The sequence below is a fragment of the Brachypodium distachyon genome, chromosome 4, assembly GCF_000005505.3.
Source record: "Brachypodium distachyon strain Bd21 chromosome 4, Brachypodium_distachyon_v3.0, whole genome shotgun sequence".
Classification (NCBI taxonomy): Eukaryota; Viridiplantae; Streptophyta; class Magnoliopsida; order Poales; family Poaceae; genus Brachypodium; species Brachypodium distachyon.
Window position 1 is genome coordinate 42,259,754 of NC_016134.3, and position 25,953 is coordinate 42,285,706.

The window sequence follows — 25,953 nt, forward strand, 5'->3', positions numbered from 1 at the left end:
TGCTCGTGCGCTGGTGACTACTAAGCAGCTCCAGTGGCGGTGCTGGTCGTGCGAGTGATTTCACCGCCACCGGTGCTCCACTAGCAGCGGCGGTGGTTGCTCACCGCCGCTGGTCTTCGTTTTGGATTCCTCCAACGACGTCCGGTGGTGGTGAATGTTTTGGACCATCTGTACCGCCACTGGAGTTCGTGCGCCAGTAACCCATTATGGCGTAGTGATCCAACAGCTAGCATGTCGACTGATCTCCAACTAAAGAACATGTGGTTTTTCAATAGCTAAATCGTATTTTTATGGTATACTAGCAATAAAAGTTGCACAAGGGAGAACTATCGACCCTAGTAATCGACCCCGATGTGTCGGGATCATGGGGGCCCACGTCCCGGACGGTTTACCCTCGTCGTTACTCGACCCGAAGAAGTGACATCCCGCGACCGCGATCCCGTTCCTCGACCCGAACGATCCAGATTCATGCATGCATGCATGGCAACTATGGTTCCACTTGGACACTCTTATTTATCCAACAAGCTAGATCAGAAATTATAACAAAGAATAAGTATAACATAGGGTACACGGCCGGCAGCGACATTGTGGCCGATAGAGTCGAAGCAAGGGAGGCAGGCTCGCTAGCACGCGTCGCAGGCGGGCAGATCGGCGACCCGGACAGTGCGCTTGTCGTTGCTACGCCGCGGCCAGTGTTCGCATGCATGCAGGCAGGCAGATGGCCCCGATCACCCCTAATAAGATCGTGTCAAACTTGGTGGCGCCGGAGATGACGCCCGTGCTGATCAGAACGACCGAGATGAAGGGGCAGAGGCTCGCCACGGACGAGCAGACAAAGATCGCCAACTCCTCCACTTCCTCCTCCATCGTGTTCTCGCCCAGCTGATTCCCTGCTGTTGACGACGATTCCTCTCCTTTCTCCAATCTAGATCGAATTCGTTAATTGATATCGAACTTGACACCAAGTTCTGTAGTTTCGATGCAGGCGATTTCGATCTGACTATCTGAGGAACACGATCGAACTGCACACATGAGACAGCAATATACTCGGTAGTCTGTAGCCTTTTTTTTCCCCTTTTTGAAGCGAAATAAGAGGGGTCTATTCTGTACTGGACAAGAGTACGTAATGCGTACAGCAGTCCGGGGGGGTGTACGTGATGCGTTCGGATTGCCTAATCGTTGGATGTGATCGGCTTTACGTCGTGCAATTTCTTTTAGGTGGGCCGCGCATCGACGAATCACCCGAGATATTTTGGTTGGGCCACGCAGACGACAGACCTAGGCCCCAAAGAGAAATCCTCATTCGAGCCTCAGCTGGTTTGACGACCAAGAATTCATTTCATTTGATCAAAATGAAATGAAATTTAATTTTTGATAAGATTTTATTTGGTTGAATTTGTATTTCTGGTTGAAAAATCATGTTCGTCTACCACATGGAATTAAAGAGTGAGAGACAATTCTAAAAAAATGATGGCTTTTAAAGAGAAATTAAGACTAGTTATAGTGTGATTTCATGGAATTTGAGATTGAATTCCTGTGGCTAATTCCGTGCCAACCAAACAAGTTGTTTTTGGAATTCAAAATGAATTCTACAATTCTATGCCCAAATGATGGGTGCCAAACGAGCTGTTAGTGAAAAAATCCTCAACTTTGAGAAAATTACTTAAAACCAACACATTTGGAGCATGTGTCTAGGAAAACTATCTTTATTTAAAAAAAATCAAATTACCACCGTTTTTTGGGACACGGGTACTCCCGCGCACTGATTTCGCAGTTAAGTCCGTTTTGACGGTAAAACTGACAAGAGGTCACCTCGTGGTGCCAACGTGGAGCCACGATGGACAAATCGTCCACCTTGCCATCCCTTACCCGAGCCCTCCTCTCTCTCCCTTTTCTTCTCCAATTCCGGCCAACTCTATAGCCCAACTCCGGCCGCTCCCCGTCGACCTCTAGGCCTCCCTGACCCCGCGCGTCGCCCTGCACCCTAACCCACAACGCCTGAACCCCGCGCATGCCCCAAGGCCCCCGCGCGAGGTCGACTTCCACGCCTCCGGCAGTGCGCCGCCGCTCCCCATTTGCCCAACCGAAGCCTCCCCCGCTTCTGGCGCCAGGACGTCCGCCTCTCTTTTGCGAAGCCACCGACGCCCTCTCCCGAGCCCGTTGCTGCCCGGAGCGCCCCCGCGTCGTCGCTCCTCTGCTGGTCGTGTAGCTCCAGGTTCGGTTCCCCCGACGCGCCGCCCCTCCTCCCTACGCGCGGCACGAGCCGCGGCGCACAAGTCCCCCTCCTCCCGAACGTGGGGCACGAGCAGCGACGCACGAGCCGCCCCTCCTCCTGACGCGCGGCGCGAACAACTTCCTCCCGACGCACGGCACGAGCAGCGGCGCACGAGCCGCCCTCCTCCCTATGCGCGGCACGAGCAACGGCGCACGAGTCCCCCTCCTCCCGAAAGCGGGGCGCGAGCTGCGGCGCACGAGCAGCCCCTCCTCCAGACATGCGGCGAGCAGCGGCGCACGAGCCCCCCCCTCCTTCTGACGCGCGGCGGACGACCAGAGCGCCGCCGCGATGGGCAGGTCGAACAGCGTGCAGAGCTGCCCATGTCCCATGCTCGGAGCGGCGGCGAAGACACGGATGGAGCCAGGCGCGCCGCCTGGAGCAGCTTGTCCACGGCCATGGGGGAGGTTTCTCCGGGACGAATTCCACCGCAGGACAGCAAGTAGTCCACGTCCGCGGGGAATGGTTATAATTCGTTTTCTTTCTTTGCTGGCTGATGAGTGTTGATGTGGCGCCACGTTGGCTCCAAGAAGTGGGTCCCATTGTTAGATTTACCATCAATTTACGTTGAAAGATTACTGTTTGGAGTGACGGGTGTCCCCAAAATCGGTGTGATTTTTTTTTAAAGGTGGTTTACGTAATTTTCTCCCTAAACTTTTTGCGACACTGATAACGAAGAAATTTATTGCTGCGGCAAGCGCAAATCCATGTCGCTCCCGAGATCGAGCTCAGCTCTCACTGTATGCCGGCGTAGTCGACGGCGCCGTAAGGCTGGAACCACTCGGCGAGGAGCCCCTTCTTCCTCCTCGGATCGCACCCCATATCACGGCACAGCTCGTCGTTATACCAGACGTTCACCGCGCCCAAGCACGACCTCCTGAAATGCTCCCCGCCGCCGCCGCTCCTCCGGTAGTACCTCCCCCACTCCGCCACGCTCCCCTCCATCCGCCTTACGCCGGGCAGCCGGAACGCGCCGTCCAGCAGCCGCGCCACCCACTTGGACATCATCTCGCACACGTAGATGTTGTTGAGCCCCTCCGCGTACCCGACCACCGCCATCTGCGGCACCCGCGGGTGCACGCAGTTCCGGTACAGCGGCACGGCGGCGTCGGGCGACCCGGCCACGATCGCCTTCAGTCTGGGGGACGCGAACATGTCCCTCAGCTTCTGGTCGCCGCGGTACCCCGTGGCGAGGATTACCACGTCGGCCGGGATCTTCTTCACGGTGCTCTCGCTCTCGCCACTGTTGTCGAGGAATTCCAGCCCGTCCCTGGAGAAGGTGAAGGGCGAGGCCGTAGGGAGCTTCCTGAAGACGATGCTGCCTTGCTTGACCTTGTCGTAGAAGCCGTCGGGGAGCATGGCGATGAGGCAGGAGGAGACGCAGCTCGCGAACCCGTGCCCGGGCTCCATGCCGTGCTCCCGCATCGGGATCGCGCTCCGGTAGTACGCCCCTGTCACCGCGGACACCAGCCAGCCCAGAGGCGTGAGGAGCGTGGCCAGGAGGCGGGAGATGACCCCGGCGCCGGGCTTGGCGACCATGAGCTCCGCGAAGCGGTTCATGTAGAGGTAGCCGATGTTGAGCTTGCCCCAGATCTGCGTGTCGTGCAGCAGCCACTGCGGGTTCCTGCAGACCATCGTGCACGGCCGCTCCGCACCTGATTGATCCAGAGGCAGAGCAAGCAAGTAAAGGAAAGGATTCAACTTCAGCCAGCTAGCTAGCAGAAATTAATGGCTGCGCCGTGTGCGATGTCTCTCCGTCTCTTTGAGTGATGAAGTGACTGACCGTTGGCGTCGGCGCAGTCGGCGGCAATGTCGAAGGCGGACTTGCCGGAGCCGACGACGGCGACGCGCTTCCCCTTCAGCAGCGCGGCGGCGTCCGCGTGGCCCATGTCGGAGAGCTCCATGGAGTGCAGCACGCGCCCCTTGAACGCTTCCGGGCCACGCCCAGGCGGGAACGCCGGGACATTCGGCACGCCGCTGAACCTGCCCACGCACAGGATCAGGAAGTCAAACTCGCACACCTCAGTCGTCGTCTTCTCCGGCTCCGGCTCTCCATGGCAATGGCGCACGGTGAGGCGCCACACGCCCGTGCCGTCCCCAAACGCCTCGCCGTTGCCGTTCCACCGGTCCCACCCGTCGGCGGCGTCCTCGCAGCCGCCGTCGCCGACGTGCTCGGCGGAGACGACGGTGCTCCGGAATCTGACGCGCTCGAGGACGCCGAAGCGGCGCGCGTAGACGGCGAGGTAGGCGGCGACCTGGGCGCTGCGCGGGTACGCGTCCGTGGACTCCGGCCAGGGGAAGTCGGAGAAGCGGTAGACGGCGGCCGGCGACTGGAGGCGCGTGGAGGCGAGCGTGCGCGTCCAGAGCCCGCCCACGGCGGCGCCGGCCTCGAAGACGACGGGGCGGAAGCCGCGCGCGAGGAGGTGCTTGCAGACCGCGAGGCCGCTCGTGCCGGCGCCCACGATGGCCACCCTCTTCGCCCTCTGATCCATTTCGAGCGATCGATCGGCCGGTCAGCGCAGCCGGGTGATGTTTCTTGGATTGTGATCTACTAGCAATTCTCAAGGTTAATCCAAAGAAGTACTGCTGCTAATATTCCGATTATTATATGCAAGTGGCTGGGCGCGGATCATGTGCGGCATTTTTTAATCGGAAAATTTGTTGCTTCGATATGGTTCGGTTCGGGCAATGTGCAGTGCCGTTCGATCTTGGCTGCTTCATGGTCATGGCTTTTTCTTAACCTCATGGTCATGGCTTTACCCTATCAACGTGGTCCAAGAGGCTACTTGGGAGAGGGATTGTACTAGTGAGCTCATGGATACTAGTTGGGCGAGACTATTTTCTCATGTCAAATTGTCAACTATCTTAGCCTCTAAGATTTGTATTAGTATACGTGCAGATTATTTTTTCAAGCTAAGAATTGTGCTAGATCTCTCTGGATTTATAAGTCTAGCTCTGCTATTCCGCAGCCCGCAACCGGTTGCAGATTATAACTACTCTTTATAAGTCATCCGCGTGTTCAAATATCACCAATTTAACTAACAAAATATAAGTTATAAAGAGGTAATATTATTGTAGACTCTCTTGGTTATAAAAAGATTTCAATATCGTCCAACGGTATACTTCGACGTCAACAAAGGTAATCCAACTTTTGAGTATACAAAGATAGAAAAGTAAGAATTGTCATATTTAAGAAATTCTTGGAGCCCGAACTAACGGCTTTGGAGTTTTTTCTCAGAGGAGGGGTTTCGAGATTGCTGCCTCCTGGGAATGATAAGGAGATTCACCCACTATCTTGTAAGGATAAAAAAGTTTGAGGGATGAAAATGTTAAAATGTATCGGTGGCTGACTGGCTGCCGTGGCTGGTGCCTGCGAGTGCGAGTCCGCGACCTGGGAGACGGGGAGGGGCTGAGCAGATGGATGAATCCTGGTCGTTGTTTCTAATTCGACGACCTAGAATCACTTGGAAGGCTCCGGGTGTATAGAACTAGAAGTCCAAAACTCTCTTCTCCTTCTCACCGTGCCCTACAGTCGTCCCCGTGCTGACGTGTTGTAACCACGCGTCGTCGCCTCTTACGCGCGTCACCGGTTTGCCGCCATCGCCATTCCATTCGTGCTGTCTCCATCCCGGCGGAAGTCTTTGGCCATTGGGTTTTGAGGTATGAGGTTGTTCCCATCCAGCGATTTGTTCAATCCCACCGACCTTCACCATTTCTGGATCCACCCCAGGCGCCCGCGCGCCTGCTTGTGCCGAAGCGGCGGTCGCCAGAGTTTACAGAACGCGAGACTAGTTCAATGCTGCCGCTTGTTGATTTCCAATTGGGGAACTAGGTATAGCAACGGGGTGTGTTTTTGGATGTTTCGCTGGATACATGGGCGAACGACAATTTTGTTTTGAGCTAGGGCGAACTAATATCCATACACATAATATTTAATATTTATTTATGGTCGCAACAATGTATTTTGATGTATTTTTTTAGGTTTTTAATAATTTGTGTGACATTGTATTTCTCAACATTTAATATTTGAATAGGTAAATTTGTATTGATTTTGGGAATCAATTTAATATTTACGAGTGCTCATAACAAGGCGACTACAATAAGTCTCATAGAAATACACATCACTAGCAAATATTATAGTTATATCTTTGTGCTACGTATCTTTGGTAATCTAATATTTCATACAAGGCTATAACAAATCTATATAATCTATAAAGTTGATCTCCACTATCTTCATTAAATGTTTGCAAACTTGACATGTAAGGTGCCCACCTCACCATTCATCCACATCCCCACTAAGGTGCATTTAGTGTTTGTAAATTACACATGCAAGGTGTCCACCTCACCATCCACATCATGCACATAATGCAAGCCGACAATCAATTCATTTTGGTGGCACCTTATACAATTCAAATTTTTATCATCTAAGGCTTTTCACCCACATGACCATCCACATCATGCACGTCATGCAACCCGACAAACAATTCATTTTGGTGGCACCTTATACAATTCAATTTTTTATCAGACTTTTCACTTAAAAATGTCACAAGTACCATGGTTCTAGAATATTCATATTTCTTTTACATTTGATCATTTTATTATCATCATATTTCTTCTGAATTTGATCATTTTATTATGTGTTCGTAACATCAATTTTGGCTACAAATATGCTCATCATGCAACTACAAATATGCAAATATAATTTTCCGCGGCAACGCGCGAGGAATCACCTAGTACATATGGATTGTCAACTTAGGTTTTTATAACTGTTAATCTGTAGTTATACGTTTTATTCTAGAAACATCTCCGTACTTACAAAAAAAAGATCAAGTAGATATGTGACATAGCAAACCAGATTATTCTCAGTTAACAATAGTATAAAAAATATAAAATAATAAATGTATTGTGTATAAAATAATTGGACCGGGCTGGCCCGAGGCCCGCCTATGCCGTGTCAGGGCTACAACCTCAGGCCCTCAGGCCGGCCCGGACACGAACCGTTTATCTATTTTCTTTTTTTTAAATTAATACATTTGGCCATTGACTTTTTTAATTCTGATCCAACCTAACTCATTTTTACATTTGGTCCTTTGACCCAAATCTAACATTTCTTTTACTTTTTTTTACCTTAGGCCTGAGGGGGCTTGACGGGCCGTTGGCCACCTATATTTTGGCCCATCCCGGTGCCGGGCGCCCCGCCCACCCTCGCTCCGTCCCTCATCTTCCTCCTCGCGCGAGCGCCGCCACCCCTCCCTCCCCATCCCGCTGCCGGGCGCCGCAGACCCCTGCCTCGTCTCCTCCACCGTAGGTATCTATCTCCCATTCGATTCTCTCGGTCCCGACCTCCCATCACCCCACGAGGCCCCTTCAGTTCCCCGTCATAATCTTCCCCAATTCGTAACTGAGGCAAAAATCAAGGTAGGGAGGCCGCCCTACCTTGCTCTACCGGGTCCTCCGCCCGTGGCTGGATGAATGGGTTTTGGGGGGAGAAAATGTTGAGGGGAGTTAGAATAATCAATTTTGTTTGCCAATGCTAATGTGTGTACGGACCGCTGTAGCTCCTCCCTGTTACAGTACCCGCTAGATCGTAATTCATCGGTTACTTGATAGGCCTGAAATTCCCAGTCCCTAGTAGATAGAGGAAGCCATTTGTTTGTTTTTATATTGTAGTGTTCAATGTTTTGTCATTTGTGCTCCGTACTTAAACATCACTAGCATGTTCCGGATAACAGCATAAGCAACGGATGTGTGAATGTGTGATTGTGTAGTGTGTATTAAATTTTGCCTGAAAAATGCACAACAAATGTAGGCAAAATTACAGGAATTAAGTGGCACAAGTGAACCTGTCAAAGTGGCAGGTTGGTATGTCTTGGTAACTTGTTGGCTGAATTGTAGTTCTGTACTGACTACTTTGCAAATTCATCACTGATGTGTAGATATTTGAATCCAGGTTGATTAGCTGCATTCCTGCACAGGTACCATGCCTGCTGGTGACAACCCACACTCGATCTCAGAGAAAAAGGCAGCATTGAGGGAGTCACCCAAACAATCTAAAAGTGCTGTTATTCAGCAAGACATAACTTCTTCTTTTCCTAAAGACAAAGCTGCTGAGAGTGTTGGCATCAAGAGGCCACAGTTTAATGGTGCCTTGACTCCAGCCAACCATCATATGCCAGGAAATCCAGGGACAAATGGACATCTTGTATACGTGCGCAGGAGGCATGAAACTGATCAAAGCAAAGGTGGCACTTCTGTAAGTGCAGAAACTTTCACTTCTCTAAGCTCAAAGAAACCTGTTCTAGGTGGATTGCAGGAAGAAAGTTTGAATCATCAGAACAGTGTGCCTCGTACTCAACCAGCTCCTGTTTCTGCGTCCCCTGCTGCGGCTGCTACTGTTCCTGCTTTGCCGTCTGGAAATTTGCCGGGTCACTTTTCTTTTGGGAAACAATCTCAAGAGAAGGTTACTGTTCATCCGAGTATTGTTGTGACTGCCAGCCCACCACATCGCAATGTTGTGTCTGCTGCAATGCCTCGGAATGTTACAGCTACTAATATAGCACCTACTAATGTTGCGGCCACTAGCACAGCATCCCGCGAGGCTGTAGCTACTACTGCAGCACGTAATCCACCAGATTTGCAAAGATCAACCAATGAAGATAGGAAAGAGAGGTTTATTCGGCTGCAGGCATTCTTGAGAAATAATGAGCAATCGGGCCAAGATGAATATATCCGCAGTAAGATTTCCTATCTTATGTCACAAAAGCTTACTGCTACTGTTGTCTAATATAAATTGTGTCCTTTGGCTAAACTGTAGTTCTACGGTCTTTGTCATCGGTTGACCGGAGGAAGCATGCCATTGAGCTAGAGAAACGAGCAGTCAATCTTTTGATCGAAGAAGGTATTCTTCAATCCCTTTTTCTGCTATATTAAACTTGCATTTGAACAACTGCTTCAGTTTATACTTATTTCGCATATCGATCAACATGAATCTGTTTACGGAAGCTTGAGAATTTGCTTTACTTATTATTTTTGTTCCCTTCAGGGAAGGAGCTGCAGAAGATGAAAGCTCTGAATGTACTTGGCAAGCTTCCGTCCACCGAGCATCTATCACTACCAACTCAGCCCACTTTTGCGATGCGCTTGCCGTTCGAGCCATTCCCAGCCCGTCGTTGAAAAGAGAGGGAAATCAGATTTGCCACCGCATAATAAGTGCTTAGAGACTTTCTCATAAATGCTGCAACATGGTCAATATATTTTGCCTTCGCAGGAATAAGCTGTTCATGCATATCTCCTAGACATGATGCTAGCTCAACTGCCATGCACTCAGTGCACCAAATCCACATAATTTTGCTGCGGTTTGTGCAAGTTTCCTATGAAGAAGGGATGGGTCTGCTTTTAAAAAGCTAACAAGGGATGTATCTAATGTACTCTGAAGATAACTGCTTAGTGTGCTATGCGAGACCATTGCCAAATTGATTTGAACATGGGGGCATGTGGTTCACAAACTTCCCTAGTCTCTCTGTCCAGTATATTCAACTAGTCGCTGTGCTGCACTGACGTAGACTAGCAGTATTGTTTCTTTGTGTCTGCTGTATCTCCTCTTGTTTAATTGCACGGGGACATCAAGGTACGAATTGTGGCAGCAAAAAGAGAGAAAAAAAGTGCTGGTAATTTGACCAAGATGCTTCATTATTGATGCTTATACATATATACCTACCGATGACGACACCCATGATTAAGAAAGGATTATCACTTAATAATGGATCGGGACATGCATGCTCCCTCCTAACCAGCACATTATATTTATGCAAGAGTAGCATGCTACAGATCCGTGCAATCGTGCGTGGCAAATAAAAAGCAGTAACATTTAGCACAGAAAATTACTCATGGATACAATACTCAGCCATCCATACGCGTGAATTGTTTTCCAGAATTTTTTAAACACGATATTTTGTTTTCTTGGAGTTGTATTTGGCCTTCTTTATCTTGCCGTCACTAGGTTCTTTGGACCAGAACTTCCAACTGATATAGAGAAGTGCCACCATCTAATGAAGTTCACATAATGCCTTCTGGGAATGATCATGGAGATCTGAACTTCCATATCCTGCCTTCATTTATTGCCAGCTCTCAACTTTGGCACTTACTAATTTCAGTGGCCTGAATTGAACACTGATTTGAGCATTGCCGTCATCACATACATAAGACTTCATGGCATCGATACCATCAAGAAAGTCGAACTAACTTCCAAGCATACCATATCACCATTCCTCCTGCCTAGCAAGGAGGAAGAGACTTTTTTTTTGAAGGGCAAGAAGGAAGAGACTTTCAGCAGCTGTTGGTTTCAGAGTTCCATTCACTCGACCATGGCCGATGAGCTAGCTCCACCATATGGATACTGTTCCTCTGGTACACAGAGCAAAACTAAAATTATAATCATGTACAAATCACCTCTCTTGACTCAGAATATCCAAATCCTCAGAGTTCTATGCAGTTCAGGTACAGTTTCCAGATTTCGATTCCAGCTTAGTTGTCAGATTCTAAAGAATCCGATTGCGTGCAGCACTGTTGCATGTCTCAATTAATAATGCAATCCAGCAAGTTTTTTATCTGAATAACCGATCCCACCAGTTGTGAGTAAAGTCTTTCCTTCAGTGCCTGTTCAGAGCAAAACTGTCTTGTGAGAATTGCTCAGGTCAGATGTTGTACAACGTTATATAACAACTGCAAGGAAATGCACAGGAAAATGTTAAAGAAGTGATGCAGCCTCTGAAAAGATGACACAAGAAAATGCAATAAAAGCCATGGAATGCAAATCATTCACGCAAAGCTCGTTATTTTGCTAAGTAGCGATGGCACTAATATTAGTTTTACATGTTCCGATGCCAAGATTGGATCCGTGTTGGTGGTGACTCCTTCGTGGGCCCCACACATTATGTGGCCCTCGAATCAGGACCCGCTCACTGGAGAATTTTAACAACCAAACCGGTATCTGATTGGCGGGGAATTAAGAAGACCTCTCCATAGCTGGTGGAGAGGTGCTGAAGGTGTTGGCATGCCACTAAAGAAAACCCAAAGCTTTTGGTCAAATATGAGACAAGTAGCAATTGATCTATTTGGGATGGGCTCTAGGGTAGTGACTGAACCAATAAATAAATGGGAAAGCAAGCAAGAGAAAGTGGGCACTGCATTTGTATTCATTGGAGTGATGTCAGGGCAACTCGCTGATGAGCATTTGTGGCGCCTTTGTACTTTATCTTTGATGTCATCCTCAAACTAGTGTCTTCTCATATTGATCCAAGCAATGTACACCTCTCTATGCAGTTGCAAACGAATGCTGACATAAATAAGTACATGTGGCCTGGCACTAGAAAACACATTAGCTCAGTAGGATGCAAAATGTGAAAGGGTGTGCTTTCGTTCTCCTGACGCGATTATGATTAAATCAAAATAATAAACAAACTAAGCTAGTATAATATTTATTTCTGATTTAATCTTAGATCTTGGTTTTCAAGAAAATTGCACTTAAGCACATTCCAAATGTAAAAGGGAGGAGAAAGCTTCAAAAAATTACAAATTGCACCAGTTGTATTGTGTTACCTGTGTTGCCTTGCCAAGAGGCATCAAGATTCCTGGACATGTCATGGAATAATGAATCAAAGCAGTATTCTAATGCCTTCCTGTCTGATCAGGGTGATCATGGGAGGAATCAAGCAAACTGCAGTTAGTAATTTTAGTAAGTTAACAAATTAATATCCTGACAATCTTTAAGGCCCTTACCAAAAGGAAACAGCCTTGGGAATAAAAATCTATTGCTCTAAGCGTAATGAAGCTTTCAAATTGGACTTTGGTATTGGAGATCACATGTATCTCCACCTAAACCACCATTATTTAGATAGTTAATTGATCCTTGTTTTGAACAACTTCCTAACTTTTAATATTCCCAAGTAAACAACCATAGAAAATTGAGGAAGGTAAAGATCTAACAAGAAAAATATGATTAAACTAAAGCACTAACCAATCCCAAATAGATACGTAAGCAGCCGTACATATGTAGCTTTACGAGATGCAATCCTGGGAACAAGCAGTCTATTTAATTAAGCAAGTGCATCTGTGATCTCTAGAGAAAAATGTATAGCTCATAAAGCATCTATGACTAAAATTAATTTTGTGCCAGACAGCCCCACAACTCATAATTGTATTCAGGATCAGTTAAGTTTTCAAACTATCTCTCTTTTTACTGGTGTTAATCCGTATTATATAAGCACTGTTACATAAACATTTGGAAATGTGTACTCTTTTAGTTTGGATGGTAGTTGGCAGTGCAGGTTAGAATGTAATAATCGCTGCAAAGGGATTTTTAGCCAATTAGGACTTTTCTTGCATGTTTCTCTGAAGACCAAAAGAATCTTTCTGAGGACTACTTTTCTTGTACGTAATTTGTTGCTAGACAGAATCATGTAGCGTGTGTATGCATATGTAGTTGGAAGATACTAAAACTCCTACCTTTCCAGATAATTGGCCCGGAATCTGTGGTTTCCGGTTCATTGCATATTGATGACAATTTTTTCAGACCCTACACAACTATATACTGGAATCTCCAATTAGTGCACCATCCCTGATCCCCCTCTCTGCAGTCAGCACTGATGTAAGACTTGTGGCCTACATTTTAGTGGCCTCGCATGTGGCTCATAACCAAGATGGACTGGTTCCACCGTTCCACCAACAGACTTCGCACAAGAAACCTCCTGAGTGGTCACAACTGCAACTGTTACAACTCAGTAGTACTAAAAGATGTCATAAATCCTAAAATTTACTATGGTAATGCCACATGAACACACAGGTTGAGCACCAAAGCCATAGGCAACTCCTTAAAAGAGAAGCAATAGGTAATTGGTTCCGTCACCAAAAGAGCCTTCCTTAGTTTATCTCTGTCTTAAAACAGCCCATGGTATACTGGTATCGCAAAAGAGAGGAAGACGGCTTGGTATAGATGATTTTTTTCATTAGAAGGACGTAGCAGAGACAACGCATTGTAGCGTTGTTTCTTTAGCTGTATCTAGATGGTGTAAAAATCCACTAGATACAACTTCTACAATTATTTCATTTAAATGGAATTGGGCGAAAAGCCTTCTGATCTAAAAAAACAGCTTCTACAATTAATTGGAGATGCTGGAATCCTTCGCAAAGCCACATAATTACCCACAAAGTTGACTTTAATATGGAAGTGGGTATAGTTGGATTCCTGTGTGGTGCTGGGCCCCTCTGTGAGAGGGAAAGATTCTAACAAATAAAGAAAATAGAAATGCAGGGGTGGCCCCCATAAGCTTTGTTCTTACGACAAAACCAGACAATGAAAGGCAGAACCAAAGCAAGGACAGGCCAAGCCAAGCCAGGACAAGCATAGCAAATTTCTAATTTTCATTTTCCATCTTACAGCGGCAGGATTTAGCAGCAGGCGCCTTTGGAATGAATGGTGGGGGGTGTTCTGGTGGAGGACTGAACCTTTTCTAGAGCTGCTATACTTGTTGGAGGAGGCTAAAGGATGAGCTAGGAGGAAGAGAGAGGGAGAGAAGACCCTTTTCATGAGAAGAAGGGAGCAATACGATTACCAGTGAGCAGCTACTACTCTTATCAATCTCTTTCTTTGCTTCCTTTCTGCAGAAAATGATGTGTTCTCTCCTACTACCCGCACCCTTCAATCCAAACACAAGCACATCTGACACAAAGATCTTCTTCCCTAGACTCCCACCCTCCAATACTTCTTGTTTCACCCAAGATGTGCAGCCAACTATGCTTCTTGATTCCCAACAGGAGAGGAGAAGTATAGTGACTTGTGCATGCTCATGCTATCAATTCCATGACGACCTACCTTTCAGGCTCTAACACTGATGCACTTTATTGTATCAAACTGTGTGATCAGATTCTGAAGGAAGCTTTACCTATATGGAAGAGGGAGACGCCCATCCTAGCATCTCCGTGGCACGCACCGCATCGTCTGAAGGTGCGGCGGTAGACTTCGATCTCCTGGAGCAGCTGCTCTCCGGCGACAACGCCTGGCTTGAAGTGGCGACCAACGCTTCACGCTCACCCAACTTTTTTGCTTCTCCTTGCACCTTCCTCTCGGATGCCACAACTACCACCACGACGCCGGCAAGTGCAAATAATAACTTGTGGATTCAGTCAAGCTCCACCTTCCGGCAACGGTTGGACCAAGCACTTGCTTACATCGAAGAGACACAGAGAGACACCGATGTGCTTGTGCAGCTATGGATGCCTGTCAAAAGCAACGATGGGCAGTTGGTGCTGACAACAAGCGGGCAGCCCTTCACTCTTGACAAGAGCTCAGAAAGCCTCAAACGGTTCAGGGACGTGTCGACACATTACCAGTTCTCTGCAGATGTTGCATCGGAGTCTTCTCCGGTGGGGCTTCCAGGGAGGGTGTTCATTGGCAAGCTCCCTGAGTGGTCACCAGATGTTCGGTACTTCACCAGCTATGAATACCCCAGGGTGAACCATGCACAGGACCTAGACGTCCATGGGACGATGGGACTGCCAGTGTTCGAGAAGGGGAACTACTCATGCTTGGGTGTGATGGAATTGATCATGACCAGACAGAAGCTCAACTTCACCTCTGAGATCAATAACATCTGTAGTGCTCTCCAGGTATTGATACCTCACTTAACCTGAAAGTTGAAACATTAGTGTGCAGCAAGTACAGTTGCACAAAGAGCATGTTTGTTGTCACCAGTAATGCATTACTAATTACTACAGTAGGAAATAACCAAACTTTCTCTAGATTTGAGATTTCTTAATGGCATGCTATTTGCAGGCAGTTAACCTGAGAAGCACAGAAGTTTCAAGCATTCCACGCACAAAGGTAGGCAGCAAAATAAATTCAAAACTATTATATCCCGGTTTTGACTTTTTGTTTCATCTTAACTAAACAATTTAATACCTATATATGTCCCCATATATGTACCAATGATACAAATTTCCCCTCTGCTTTCATGAAAGTCTAGATGGGTCCTTCAGTGCAACAGCTATTTAATATCTAAAACTTTGAAAACCGATACAGATCATCCCTAGGCAGTGTTTTACAAAGTAATTTTACCATGTTGGCTGCTTACATCATTAAATGGCATCCCACCAAATAAAGCAGGATCTGCCAGAGAGGATGGAGTAGAAAGAGAGGAAAAATAGTTTTTGTTTCTTTGTTTTTAGTAAATTTACTGAATTACTGTATGCGGTGGCTTTCTGAGAAGCCTCATTGCCTTGCCAACTCAGTTAGTTGAGCCCAGTCGGATGTCTCATGTAAATGTAGATATCTTGAGATGAAATAATGGTACTGATATATTCTCATGTCTTCATGCCTGCTCTTGCTGACTATCAACCAGTTCAACAGTGCTTCCTATAAAGATGCTCTACCAGAGATATTAGAAGTCCTACGAGCAGCCTGCATCACCCACAAGCTCCCATTAGCTCAGACCTGGGTCACATGTGATCAACAGGGGAAAAGGGGCAGCCGCCACTCTGATGAGAATTACCGGTACTGCATTTCCACCATTGATGCAGCATGCTATGTCAATGATCCCTGTATGCAGAACTTCCATTACTCCTGCTCTGAGCACCACCTTCTGCGTGGGCAGGGGGTTGCAGGGAAAGCCTTCACCACAAACCAGCCATGTTTCCTCCCAGATATTGGATCTTCAACTAAACTAGAGTACCCATTGTCTCACCATGCTAAGATCTTCAACTTAAAAGGTGCAGTGGCAATCCGATTGAGGTGCACACGCACTGGGACAGCGGACTTCGTGCTGGAATTCTTTCTGCCAACCGACTGTGAAGCCCTCGAAGAGCAGAAGGCAGTGTTGGACTCATTATCGGGCACCATGCGCAGTGTTTGCCAAACTCTGCGCGTGGTTACGGACAAGGAGATGGAGGACGAGGCAATGCTGGAAATGAATGAGCTGAACTCATTTGGTCCTAAGGGGAAGAACAAAGTCAAGGAGTTTTCCTTCGGTGGCAAAGCAACAGAACATAGAGAGGAGGCATCATGGACAAGTTTAGCAGGGACTTCACAGAAAGAATCAGATTTAGCTGAGTTAAGTATCCATGGAATGTTCTCACCCGGAGGGCAGGGTTCATCTCTAGCTGGTGTTCAGACAACTGCGCAAGGCAGCAAAGGAAAAAGGCGCACAAAGACAGAGAAGACTGTGAGCTTGCAGGTTCTCCGGCAGTACTTTGCTGGTAGCCTGAAAGATGCAGCGAAGAACCTTGGAGGTGAGTGATCGTAACTCCTCACATAAATGCAAGATTCAGCTATGAATAGTTTACTGTTTTAGTAGATACCATCGGTCGTTGAACTTAGTAATACAAGTCACAGAGCCAGCATGCTAAACTGAATGCTCAATTAGAAAATGATGTCTCCACATTGTCAAAAAGAAAAGGTGTTCCCACAAGAAAGTCAACCTCCACATGCACCACACAATAAAAGATGAACATTCTTGTCACTCTTTTTTTGTGTGAAAGATAATTGTACAGTCATAAACACGGGGAGAAAGAGAAGACTAAGTTTTATTTATAGTTCATCCTGTAGTCTAAATAACATGAACACGGGAGAAACAGAACAAGTATAAAACAGTTGAGTCTACTCTCAAGAATTGCCATAACAAATAAGTTTAATACCTACGATTAGTTAGCAGATCTATTATATGGCCTAGAATTGACAGAATTGATCAATATCTTGGAAGTCCTCATTTATTCATCGCTTGCAGCTAAACATCAACTTTACACGACTAAACAATCAATTAATAAATATTACGATCTCCCTCAAGATAGAGATAGGTATATGTAAGACATACCTTACCAGAAATAGGACATGAACTTATCATGTTGACATGCTATGTTGCTTTCTAGAAGTCGAGCAGCTGGATCAGAACCTCATGAGTCAAACATAGCTAAATTATTCCTTCCAAACAAAAGAAAAACAACATGCTCATCATGTGTACATGCATCTCAAGGTGTGATCACACTTTTTGTGTGAAAGATACTTGTACAGTACACACATGATCTAGTGGCAAACATGAAAAAGAACTTTGTTCAGCTCGGCTGGAGATACACTCACCCTTTTTTTTTTCTTGCAGTGTGTCCTACCACCCTCAAAAGAATATGCAGGCAGCATGGCATAAACCGCTGGCCATCACGAAAGATCAAGAAGGTAGACCATTCTCTAAGAAAGCTGCAGCAGATCATTGATTCAGTTCATGGAGGAGAGACAGCTTTCCAGCTTAATAACCTGTACAAGGATCTCACAAACACCTCTGTATCATCTGACAACAATTTGTCAGGAAGCATCACAGTTCCTCTAACTAAGCAGAGCAATCTTACTGAGTTTGAGAAGCACCGACGCCACAGGCTAAGCAACAATGCGCCATCAACCTCACACTCACATTCGTCATGCAGCCAAAGTTCTGATTCAAGCCCGTCATGCAGTGGTGGAGCAACAAAAGATTCACCACCAGCTGGAGTTGATTTGATGAAGTCTGGGAGTCATGTAAGACACAACCCTATCCAGACTCTGCAAGCAGAAAATGCTCTAATAAATGGACATATCTCAGTTCAGGAGGCAAGAGGAGATCTTTTACATAATGTTAACCAAAAGGCTATAGGTGGGCAGCATTCTTCTCGAAGCCCATCACCCCCCAAACAGAATTCAGATATAGGTATGAGAGTAAAGGCCACATTTGGCTCAGAAAAGGTCAGGTTCAGATTGAAGCCTGAGTCTGGCTTTCAAGAACTGAAGCAGGAGATGGCAAGACGTTTGAGTATAGTAGACACAAGTTCTTTGATTGTAAAGTACCTGGATGATGATTCAGAGTGGGTCTTAATGACATGTGATGCAGATTTACAAGAGTGCCTTCATGTATATAAATTAGCAAATATCCAAACAGTCAAAATTTCTATTCATCTAGCTGCTAATCCAGAGACAAAGGTCACTGTTGGTCACACTGGCTTGTCATGAAGCCATCATCGATCTCACCAGACTGTGGGATTTAATCAGAATTCTTCAAAGAAGCAGTGCTTGGTTTTATCCCAGGGAAACCCAGAATCCATGCTTGACAGCACATGCTAAGTACCAAGTAACATCACCACACCCGGTTTTGCTGTTATCTACATTAGCTTTTTATTTGATTCTGAGGTTAGGAGCTGCTGATGACACTAGAATGTTTGAGTATGGGAAAGCCAGTTTTAACTATTAGGATAGACTGAAGCATTGACTTGTATATACTATCACTGATGCACCCCAAACTCTGAAAGACAGTCCAACTTGATTGAGTTGATATGGTGAAATGTCTCTAAACAAGGTTTTCTCCAGATATCTGATATCTTTTGGTTCTGGGAAGCTTCTGTATGATTATTGACCAACTTCAGTGGTCCCTTCAGCCGTCACCAAAGTTACCAGCAGAAAGACTTTCAGCCATTCAGTGTGTTTTCTCATTCCATGGACGTGCGGCTTTGATTTCGGAACAAAGAACTCTACAGTAATTATTCTGGACTAGATATTGAAGGATAGGATACTTTGTTCAATTTGTTGATCCTTCAAAATGTCAAAAATGTATGGTACACTCGTACCACATGAAGTGTCTCTTTAGAAAACTGTTTGCTACTGTAGACACTGCAATTGGTTTCTTCAAGAAGCTTTCAGTTTCTCAACTGTACTGTCAAATATCAATATGCAGATTGAATTATATCCGCTCTAGCAGCTTTCAACATGAAAGAGGCTAATGCTGTTAATATGCCTACTTATAACTGACACCATAAAACTTCAATTCATGCTAATAGGTAAACACGTGCTTTTGTAATGACTAGTAAGTGATATTCAGATCTATCGAGAATGAGAATGGTCACATATATGGAACCATTTAGTTTTCATTTTGCCCTTGCTGATGATCCAAACTACAGAACAACCAGAATACAAACAAGTACTCCCTCCGATCCACAATAAGTGTCTCAGATTTAGTACAAATTTGTACTAAGTTAGTAGTACAAAATTTGAGACACTTATTATGGATCGGAGGGAGCATGTATCTTAGTAGATGAGACAGACTACATACATATGCAGATGACCATAATATGGAACCAGAATGCAAGCAAGTATGTAATAAATTACGGAGTAAATTTGTGGATGCAACACAGCTCAAGCACAGATCTAAAGGCTATGTTCGCACTGAAAACTTGTCCAGCTTAGACATGCCCCTCTACATTATCTACCAATAAGGCCAAAAAACATAGATGCTACGTCCTTATCGTCTCATATCATGTAGAACACAAATGCAGCAACTAATAAATGTCTTCCCATAATTGAGACAATGGTTACAAAAGATAAAAGTATCAAGGTATGCAACAAATAAGTAGCAACAATTCAGATAACTAAGATCTACTTATCAACTGTACTTTTTGCCGTTTATTGTTTAGCCTTCTTCTCATGCCTTCAAGGATATCACCCGACATCTTAAACTTTTGCTACCCATGCTACTATGATGTTTGTGACAGACATGCTGCCCAATTCACCTTTCCCCCACATCCCCAAAGACAAACCAAACAGACTAACATTGAAAGTGACTGAGAGAAACTAGAAGCCGTCCTTGCATTGTCAGATTAAACTTTAGCTCCTCCAAACTAGAATATCTACAGCACATTTTAGCATCTTCCATTTCTGACACGGTGAGTTGCCTATCAAATTAAAGGCCATGGAACCGAGGGTCAGAAACCATAGATGGATGATGCCTGCACTATTCTGAATAATTCCATCAGTCTCACGTGGTTCCACAATATTCCTGAAAACCTAGCGAATATTATGGTCATCTTCAATGCAAGAAGGTGCCAAGTCATTGTGTCTTTGAAAACAGGCTGATTGGCTTCACAATTTAGCAACATAACAGCAATCAGATGATGTCACATCCAAGCGTCAATATTACAATGAGTAGAATGGCAGTGCGACCTCAAGTGGCCCCACTGCAAGTTTGCAACAAGGACTTTGACATTGACGGTGGTGTTGCATTCCTTTTGTATGATTTTTTGGGCCTGCACTGAGCCTGTGATTCAACTGGCTTTGATTCAACAAGAAATGAACCACAGGCTTGCCGTATCCTAAGAATTGCTCTTGTTCCAAGCTCAGCACAAGACACTTGAGAGGATCCTCGATGCTTGAATTTTGAGAACAGACGTGCAGGTTAAGCTGAAATGTGGTTTAGTGATAAGGCAGGCCATGCCTATACCTTTAAGCCAGGCGTACAGTTGGCACACAGGTGCATCTACATGGATTTCCAGGACGTCAGTATTGAAAGGAAAGCCTGAAAGTTTCAGGACAGATGCAGAAATGGACAGTGGAAACACAACTGTAAACAAGATGCAAGTGTTTTAGTTGTGCATGTACCCACAAAAGCAAAAACACTCCTGTCATCAACAAGAATATTTAAGAATGGACAACAAACACGATTATATCAGAACACAAACTGTTACTCATCAATCAGTGAGAAGTATGGCCTCGGCAAATGAACTGTGTCTGTGTCTTTACTATTGCTACTTAAGCTAAGGAGATAAATTCAAATATGACTCCAATTTAGGAAGGAGATAAGGTACTGTTATTCATCAATCGGTGGGTAGTATAGCCTCAGCGAATTATCCGCATATGTGTCTTTACTTCTTAAACTAAGGAGATATATTCAAATATGACTCCAAATTAGGAAGGAGATGAGGTGTATCTCTATGCTAACTGCTAGCTAGCGAAAAGCTATATATATAATATTCTGCTTCTATGTTTCTTCGATTATTTGAGTCTTGGCAGAATGACTTATGCAGCAAATGCTTCTTAATGCAATATAATGGATTAACTTGAAGAGGTAAAAGATTCAACACACAGATATAAGAGGACAATTAAGGTTGCTGAGGTACCCATATCACAAACGAGATTCAATCATTCAACCCAGCACAAACAGCTAGAAATGATTTAAGTGTCGCTCTACCTAGTCATGACTAGTCGAGAGACTAGCCTATGAGTCAATACATGGCTTCGACCTGTAAACCTCAACTAGTCATCACCGGTTGCACGACTAGTCTATGAGTTGGTACCCCAGTGACTGACTCGACTATTTCGACTCTGAATCATTGACAGCTACCAACCTACTATAGTCCACTCCACATCTCCACGACAAGCTACGAGCAGCAAAATATAAGAAAATAATATTGGGAATAGTTCATCAATCTACACTCTCTATGATGTAAACAGAACAATGCAAGCATGTTGACTACGAGTGATGAGAAAGTAAAAGGAATAAGCTAGATGTAAAAGGAATTCAAAACAAATGTATCAGCATCTTTTGCAAATGAGCATTTAGTCGTCATGACAAAGTAAGCAAACAAGGAAAATTGTTTGTACCTGATAAGCTTAGTAAGCATGAAACATGGCAAGGGCAATGAAACCAAATTTGTGGCAAGAAATTATCCATTGACAAACTCGTAAAACAAAATTAGAAATTGGGATACAAGCTCTATCTTAGTATCTTACAAGCACGCTAGAGTCATACGCTGAAGCTCAGTCCTCGTCCTCGTCACTCTCGTCGCTGAAGTAGCCTTTCCTCTTCTCCTTCCTCGCCGCCGTTGCCCTCCCCTCCTTCTCAGCCGCCTTCTCCTCCTCTCCCCTCGTATCCACCACCGACGCCCACCTGTCGTCCTCAAAAGCCGTCGCGACGGCATCATCTTCGTCCGACTGGTAAGAGGCCCCGGCTATTTCCCTGACACCGCGGCCACCACCACCACCACCCCCGCCGCCGCCGCCGCGCCGCGACTTCTTAGACGGCGCCGGCCTCTCGCGGGGACCGAGCTGGTTGCGGGGGCACTCGTAGGAGAGGTGGCCCTCCTCGCCGCACTCGTAGCAGTGCGACTTGTCGCGGTACTCACGGCGGCGGATGAACTGCGCGGCGCGGCCGTTGTCATCGGCGATGGAGGCAGCTAGGGTGCGCCCATTGAGGACCTTGCCGTGCATCTCGGCGGCGGCGGCAGCGGCTTCCTCCCGCCGGACGAAGAGGACGAAGGCGACCCCCCGGCTGCGGCGGGACTCGCGGTCCTTGAGGACGGTGACGCGGGCGACCTTGCCGAAGCGGGAGAAGAGGGTGTGGAGGTCGGAGTTGGTGAGCGCGAAGTCCAGGTTGGACACGTACACCGTGGACTTGGACGGCGCGAGGCCGCCCGAGCCGCTGCCACCCCTGCCGGGCTTGTTGCCCCCGCCTTGGCCCGACGCGGACGCGCTGGAAGCGCCAGCGGCTGCGGAGGGCAGCGGGTAGCGGTAGAGGAAGCTATCGTCCTCGCCGTCGGAGTCGGACCCCTGCCGCCGCCGGCGAGACATTTTGCCTGCGGTTTTCCCCCTTCCTGAGGAAGGGTGCCATGTGTAATGTGTTTTGACGAGCCGAGGCGTGAACTGGGCCAGACCCAGAACAGAGGAAAATGGCCGCGAGGTGTCTATGGGCCTAGAGAGAAGAGTGGGCCTGTGGGCGACATTGAGGTCTTCCAATTTTATTTTTTTTGGAAGAGTAAGTCTATTCAGGTTGGTTGCAATTTACTAGTAGTCGTTCAGGTTCACTCATCGCCATATGATTCTCCAAAAGGAAGTTATCATCATCCGCATCAGTACGAATGATGAAGTAGACGCATCATGGTTCATGGATCTACCAATGTTTCTTTGACTCGTTAGTGGATTGGTTGTATATACAAAACGTGATTTCACGACTATTGAAGGCAATGCAAACGGTGTCGGCCAAGAAGGAAATAATTACTACTACTCCAGTGAAGACGGAAGGATTATTGTATTGATTGATGGAAACACCATCTCTCTCCCCGAAGGATTACTTTAGCATAATAGCATTGACTAAATGTGAAAAAAAATAGCATTGACTAAATGTGAACGGGGAATAATCCTTCAATCCATGGCATGAACATCGGGCTCACCAGAATTCAGAGTGTCTCTTCTGATTTCACAACACCACGTGGAACTTCGCGCCATCAGGCCATTGATTAATCGGTAAACGAACTTGACACACATGTATTTAAATCGCCCATGACCTCCAAATCGAATCGCCTCCCGCAAACAGGATCACCCAGGCAAAGCTCTGAAACCAGCCATGGAGACGGTGAGGAAAGCTCAACTTGTTCTTCTTCCCTGATCCATCCAATCCATGGCTTCTTGCTGTTCTAATCAGGAAAGACAGGCTAGCTTTGGCTCTTCGCAGCAGGGAACCAGGCGTTTCAGGCTCGAGGTCGACATGCAGTGCCGGTGCATGGGGTGCGTCAGGAAGATCGAGAAGGCGATGGCCTCCATCGGAAGTTTCAGTGGTACACAGCCTCTCTGACTCCTCTCGTTTGATTATTTTTTCTGAAAATATTTGATCGCCATGTTGATAGGAGTCGAAACGTCAGTAGCGGATATTGATACTGGGATTGTGGCTGTGGCCGGGAAGGTGGATCCGACGGAGCTTTGCCAATGGCTGAAGAAGAAGACAAGGAATGATGTCAAAATTGTCGGCTCTGATCATAATCAGGTATCTTTCTTTATCTACCAGAGCAGAATGAAGGGCACTGTGAAATTTTTGGTTTTACGAACAAATATATTTTGATATTTACTTTGGCATACACTGGAAATGGCAAGAAGGATCATGTGTACTGTTTGCTTGCCAGAAGGACAATACTCAGATTAAACTGCACAGAATAGAGGATAAAAAAGTATCAGGCTAAAAACACATGTAGAAAAACTGATAAATCTACAGAAGGGGGCACAACACAGAGTTTGAACTGCTGAATGTTTTTAACAGTTAAAGGCGTGACAAGATTCATGTTTCCGCAACTCTGACTAAACTAATACTCCTACCTGGTTGCAAGATTCATGTTTCCACAACTCTGACTAAACTAATACTCCTACCTGGTTGCAGAAAATGATATTGGTTCATGGAAGCAGTTCAAGAACTGGGGACACCACACCTTCAGCTCCAACATTACCGGATCATTTGTCGTGGGCTCTAGCACCATCAGGAATTCAGTCTGGCGATGAGGACCTACAGCTGATTGAGGAGAAGATCAGGGACCTCGAGAAGGCCAGGGATACATTGAAAATCAAGAACCTGAAGAATGAACTTATTGCAGCCAAGTGTGAGCTTAAACAGTCAAGGGAAGTGATCAGTAATGGTAAGAAGGCTCTTCTAGATAGTGCTCTGAATCAGCTCAAAGCATACAAGAAATTAGAATCACTCAGTCAGTCACTATGTGACTGAGCCTAAACAATTCATGGCTTCATAGTATGGTCCATGTAAACTTTGTTCTTGCCTGGTGTGCAAAGTAAAACTTCTTGGAGTTTTCATATAACCCTGAATCATGATGTGTTATTGTTGAAATGTCTAGATGCCATGGGGTGTAAATTTCCATGCCAGGCAGTGATCCTACTTGATCTCTTGGCAAATTTGTTGTCTGCATTTTATTTCCTTTTACAGAAAAGTAGAACAGGAAGAGTTAGATAACATAAGTTCAGAAATGGTTGTTCAGTTATCAGTTCAAGTTTCAGCAGTGACCTTTCAACACAGCAAACTACATTTATCATGTGCCTGTATAGATGTTCATGCTTAATAACATGGGCATTAAACTAGCTGAGAGCTGAGAATTAGAACAGTTGAGGGGCTTCAGGAAACATCAAAGTAGCATATTACAACCAGAGCACTCAAATTTCTTCATTATATTTTTTCGTCTCTTACACAACGCCAAGCAAAGAGCACACGTAGGAGAGGCACAAAGGCAGAGAGTTCAAGGAACGCACTGCTGTGTTATTCAGACATGCCGCCTATGATCGCCGTCATCATCAAGGCGTAGGTTGACGCCGTGGGTGCGGAGCGCGTTGAGGATGGCCCAGACCTTGGTGCGGTTCTTGAAGCCCTTCTTCTCGATCTCCTTGTCGGCGTTGGCGTGTATGGGCTCCCGGGCGAGGCCGTCGACCCTGAGGCGCATGGCGAGCACCTCGCCGACCGCCGCGGCCGCCTTGGCGTTGCAGGCGCGGCCGCACTCCAGCCCGTCCCGGAGGGGCCTCTCGACGGAGGACGCGGTCACCACCACGCGCCCGCTCTGCCGGTCCACCACGTTGGCCGTCACGAACTTGAGCGAGATGAAGAGCCGCAGCACGTACCTCTTGGCCTGCGCCATCGATTCTGGTGCCTCGGTGGCGTTTCGGCAAACAGCTGGGAGGCGCCGGGCGCGATTGGGAGATGAAGATATAAGGGCAGGACGGCCAGGCGAGGCCAGAGGATTGTTGACACTGCAGAAGGGGGACGCGGAATGGTAAGGACGCGCCTGTGAGTGGTGGCGGATCCGGCGGCGGTTCAGCCGGAGACGGCGTAGGAGGGCTGGAGGGGCAAGGGCTGGGCGATGGTGACCCCTCTAGTTAGTCGGTGCGCGTGTAAGCGGCTATAAGGCCGCCTTGGAGCTCGCTAGCGCGGGGTGGTGGTGCGGCGCGGAGAGCGACGTCGAGCGGGGAGGCGCAGCCGTAGTCCGCGGGAGGGCTGACTGGCCGAGGGCGACGACGCGACGTACAGGGACCCTATCCCGGCTATCTAAAGAAAGAAAAACGAAAAAAAACAAAAAAAATTTGA

General features: G+C 46.6%; 5 protein-coding genes and 1 long non-coding RNA gene across 25 annotated transcripts; 2 read left to right on the forward strand and 4 right to left on the reverse strand.

Annotated features, from left to right (window-relative positions):
* Positions 1-1,690: 1,690 nt before the first annotated feature.
* LOC100824854 (probable flavin-containing monooxygenase 1) lies at positions 1,691-5,120 on the reverse strand. Its single transcript, XM_003578534.4, has 2 exons — positions 4,056-5,120; positions 1,691-3,927 (listed from the first exon to the last, which is right to left on the reverse strand). Exons 1-2 carry the CDS (start codon positions 4,762-4,764, stop codon positions 3,008-3,010), a joined length of 1,629 nt encoding a protein of 542 aa, XP_003578582.1. The 5' UTR covers positions 4,765-5,120; the 3' UTR covers positions 1,691-3,007.
* A 2,316-nt stretch (positions 5,121-7,436) lies between these two features.
* Positions 7,437-9,952, forward strand: LOC100825460. 7 transcript variants are annotated; one of them, XM_010240163.3, is made up of 4 exons: positions 7,437-7,580; positions 8,223-9,006; positions 9,087-9,170; positions 9,315-9,952. In XM_010240163.3, exons 2-4 carry the CDS (start codon positions 8,253-8,255, stop codon positions 9,443-9,445), a joined length of 969 nt encoding a protein of 322 aa, XP_010238465.1. In that variant the 5' UTR covers positions 7,437-7,580; positions 8,223-8,252; the 3' UTR covers positions 9,446-9,952. The 7 variants fall into 7 exon arrangements, with proteins under 7 accessions (XP_010238465.1, XP_003578584.1, XP_024310848.1 ...); XM_003578536.4 differs by having other exon boundaries at positions 8,248-9,006; XM_024455080.1 differs by having other exon boundaries at positions 7,437-7,576.
* A 164-nt stretch (positions 9,953-10,116) lies between these two features.
* Positions 10,117-13,512, reverse strand: LOC106866843. Of its 2 annotated transcripts, none has more exons than XR_002960357.1 (3): positions 12,776-13,512; positions 11,870-11,987; positions 10,117-10,927 (listed from the first exon to the last, which is right to left on the reverse strand). It is a non-coding gene; the product is annotated as an uncharacterized LOC106866843 (long non-coding RNA). The 2 variants fall into 2 exon arrangements; XR_002960356.1 differs by having other exon boundaries at positions 10,117-10,993.
* A 178-nt stretch (positions 13,513-13,690) lies between these two features.
* Positions 13,691-19,024, forward strand: LOC100825769 (protein NLP1). 3 transcript variants are annotated; one of them, XM_014902932.2, is made up of 6 exons: positions 13,691-13,883; positions 14,014-14,093; positions 14,193-14,935; positions 15,102-15,149; positions 15,667-16,552; positions 17,416-19,024. In XM_014902932.2, the coding sequence occupies exons 1-6, from the start codon at positions 13,855-13,857 to the stop codon at positions 18,291-18,293; spliced, it is 2,664 nt and encodes an 887-aa protein (XP_014758418.1). In that variant the 5' UTR covers positions 13,691-13,854; the 3' UTR covers positions 18,294-19,024. The 3 variants fall into 3 exon arrangements, with proteins under 3 accessions (XP_014758418.1, XP_010238468.1, XP_003578585.1); XM_010240166.3 differs by having other exon boundaries at positions 13,691-14,093; XM_003578537.4 differs by lacking the exon at positions 14,014-14,093 and having other exon boundaries at positions 13,722-13,883.
* LOC100826392 (U11/U12 small nuclear ribonucleoprotein 31 kDa protein) lies at positions 14,830-22,795 on the reverse strand. 3 transcript variants are annotated; one of them, XM_024455082.1, is made up of 2 exons: positions 21,840-22,795; positions 14,830-14,955 (listed from the first exon to the last, which is right to left on the reverse strand). In XM_024455082.1, the coding sequence occupies exon 1, from the start codon at positions 22,674-22,676 to the stop codon at positions 21,867-21,869; it is 810 nt and encodes a 269-aa protein (XP_024310850.1). In that variant the 5' UTR covers positions 22,677-22,795; the 3' UTR covers positions 14,830-14,955; positions 21,840-21,866. The 3 variants fall into 3 exon arrangements, with proteins under 3 accessions (XP_024310850.1, XP_003578586.1, XP_024310851.1); XM_003578538.4 differs by lacking the exon at positions 14,830-14,955 and adding an exon at positions 20,048-20,586; XM_024455083.1 differs by lacking the exon at positions 14,830-14,955 and adding an exon at positions 20,048-20,670.
* Positions 22,796-23,114: 319 nt separating this feature from the next.
* On the reverse strand, positions 23,115-25,896 carry LOC100826705. Of its 9 annotated transcripts, none has more exons than XM_024455088.1 (4): positions 25,128-25,896; positions 24,320-24,375; positions 23,948-24,022; positions 23,115-23,811 (listed from the first exon to the last, which is right to left on the reverse strand). In XM_024455088.1, exon 1 carries the CDS (start codon positions 25,505-25,507, stop codon positions 25,139-25,141), a length of 369 nt encoding a protein of 122 aa, XP_024310856.1. In that variant the 5' UTR covers positions 25,508-25,896; the 3' UTR covers positions 23,115-23,811; positions 23,948-24,022; positions 24,320-24,375; positions 25,128-25,138. The 9 variants fall into 9 exon arrangements, with proteins under 9 accessions (XP_024310856.1, XP_024310855.1, XP_024310853.1 ...); XM_024455087.1 differs by having other exon boundaries at positions 24,302-24,375; XM_024455085.1 differs by having other exon boundaries at positions 24,320-24,381.
* Positions 25,897-25,953: the final 57 nt, after the last annotated feature.

What these genes read in the sequence shown, in the direction of transcription:
- LOC100824854 (XM_003578534.4), bottom strand. Translation starts at nt 4,764, where the DNA reads ATGGATCAGAGGGCGAAGAGGGTGGCCATCGTGGGCGCCGGCACGAGC. An exon ending in CGACTGCGCCGACGCCAACG is followed by an intron (nt 3,928 to 4,055) that starts GTCAGTCACTTC and finishes TGGATCAATCAG; the next exon opens with GTGCGGAGCGGCCGTGCACG.
- LOC100825460 (XM_010240163.3), top strand. Translation starts at nt 8,253, where the DNA reads ATGCCTGCTGGTGACAACCCACACTCGATCTCAGAGAAAAAGGCAGCA. An exon ending in CCAAGATGAATATATCCGCA is followed by an intron (nt 9,007 to 9,086) that starts GTAAGATTTCCT and finishes GCTAAACTGTAG; the next exon opens with TTCTACGGTCTTTGTCATCG. An exon ending in CAATCTTTTGATCGAAGAAG is followed by an intron (nt 9,171 to 9,314) that starts GTATTCTTCAAT and finishes TGTTCCCTTCAG; the next exon opens with GGAAGGAGCTGCAGAAGATG.
- LOC100825769 (XM_010240166.3), top strand. Translation starts at nt 13,937, where the DNA reads ATGATGTGTTCTCTCCTACTACCCGCACCCTTCAATCCAAACACAAGC. An exon ending in ACATCTGTAGTGCTCTCCAG is followed by an intron (nt 14,936 to 15,101) that starts GTATTGATACCT and finishes TGCTATTTGCAG; the next exon opens with GCAGTTAACCTGAGAAGCAC. An exon ending in TGCAGCGAAGAACCTTGGAG is followed by an intron (nt 16,553 to 17,415) that starts GTGAGTGATCGT and finishes TTTTTCTTGCAG; the next exon opens with TGTGTCCTACCACCCTCAAA.
- LOC100826392 (XM_024455082.1), bottom strand. Translation starts at nt 22,676, where the DNA reads ATGTCTCGCCGGCGGCGGCAGGGGTCCGACTCCGACGGCGAGGACGAT.
- LOC100826705 (XM_024455088.1), bottom strand. Translation starts at nt 25,507, where the DNA reads ATGGCGCAGGCCAAGAGGTACGTGCTGCGGCTCTTCATCTCGCTCAAG.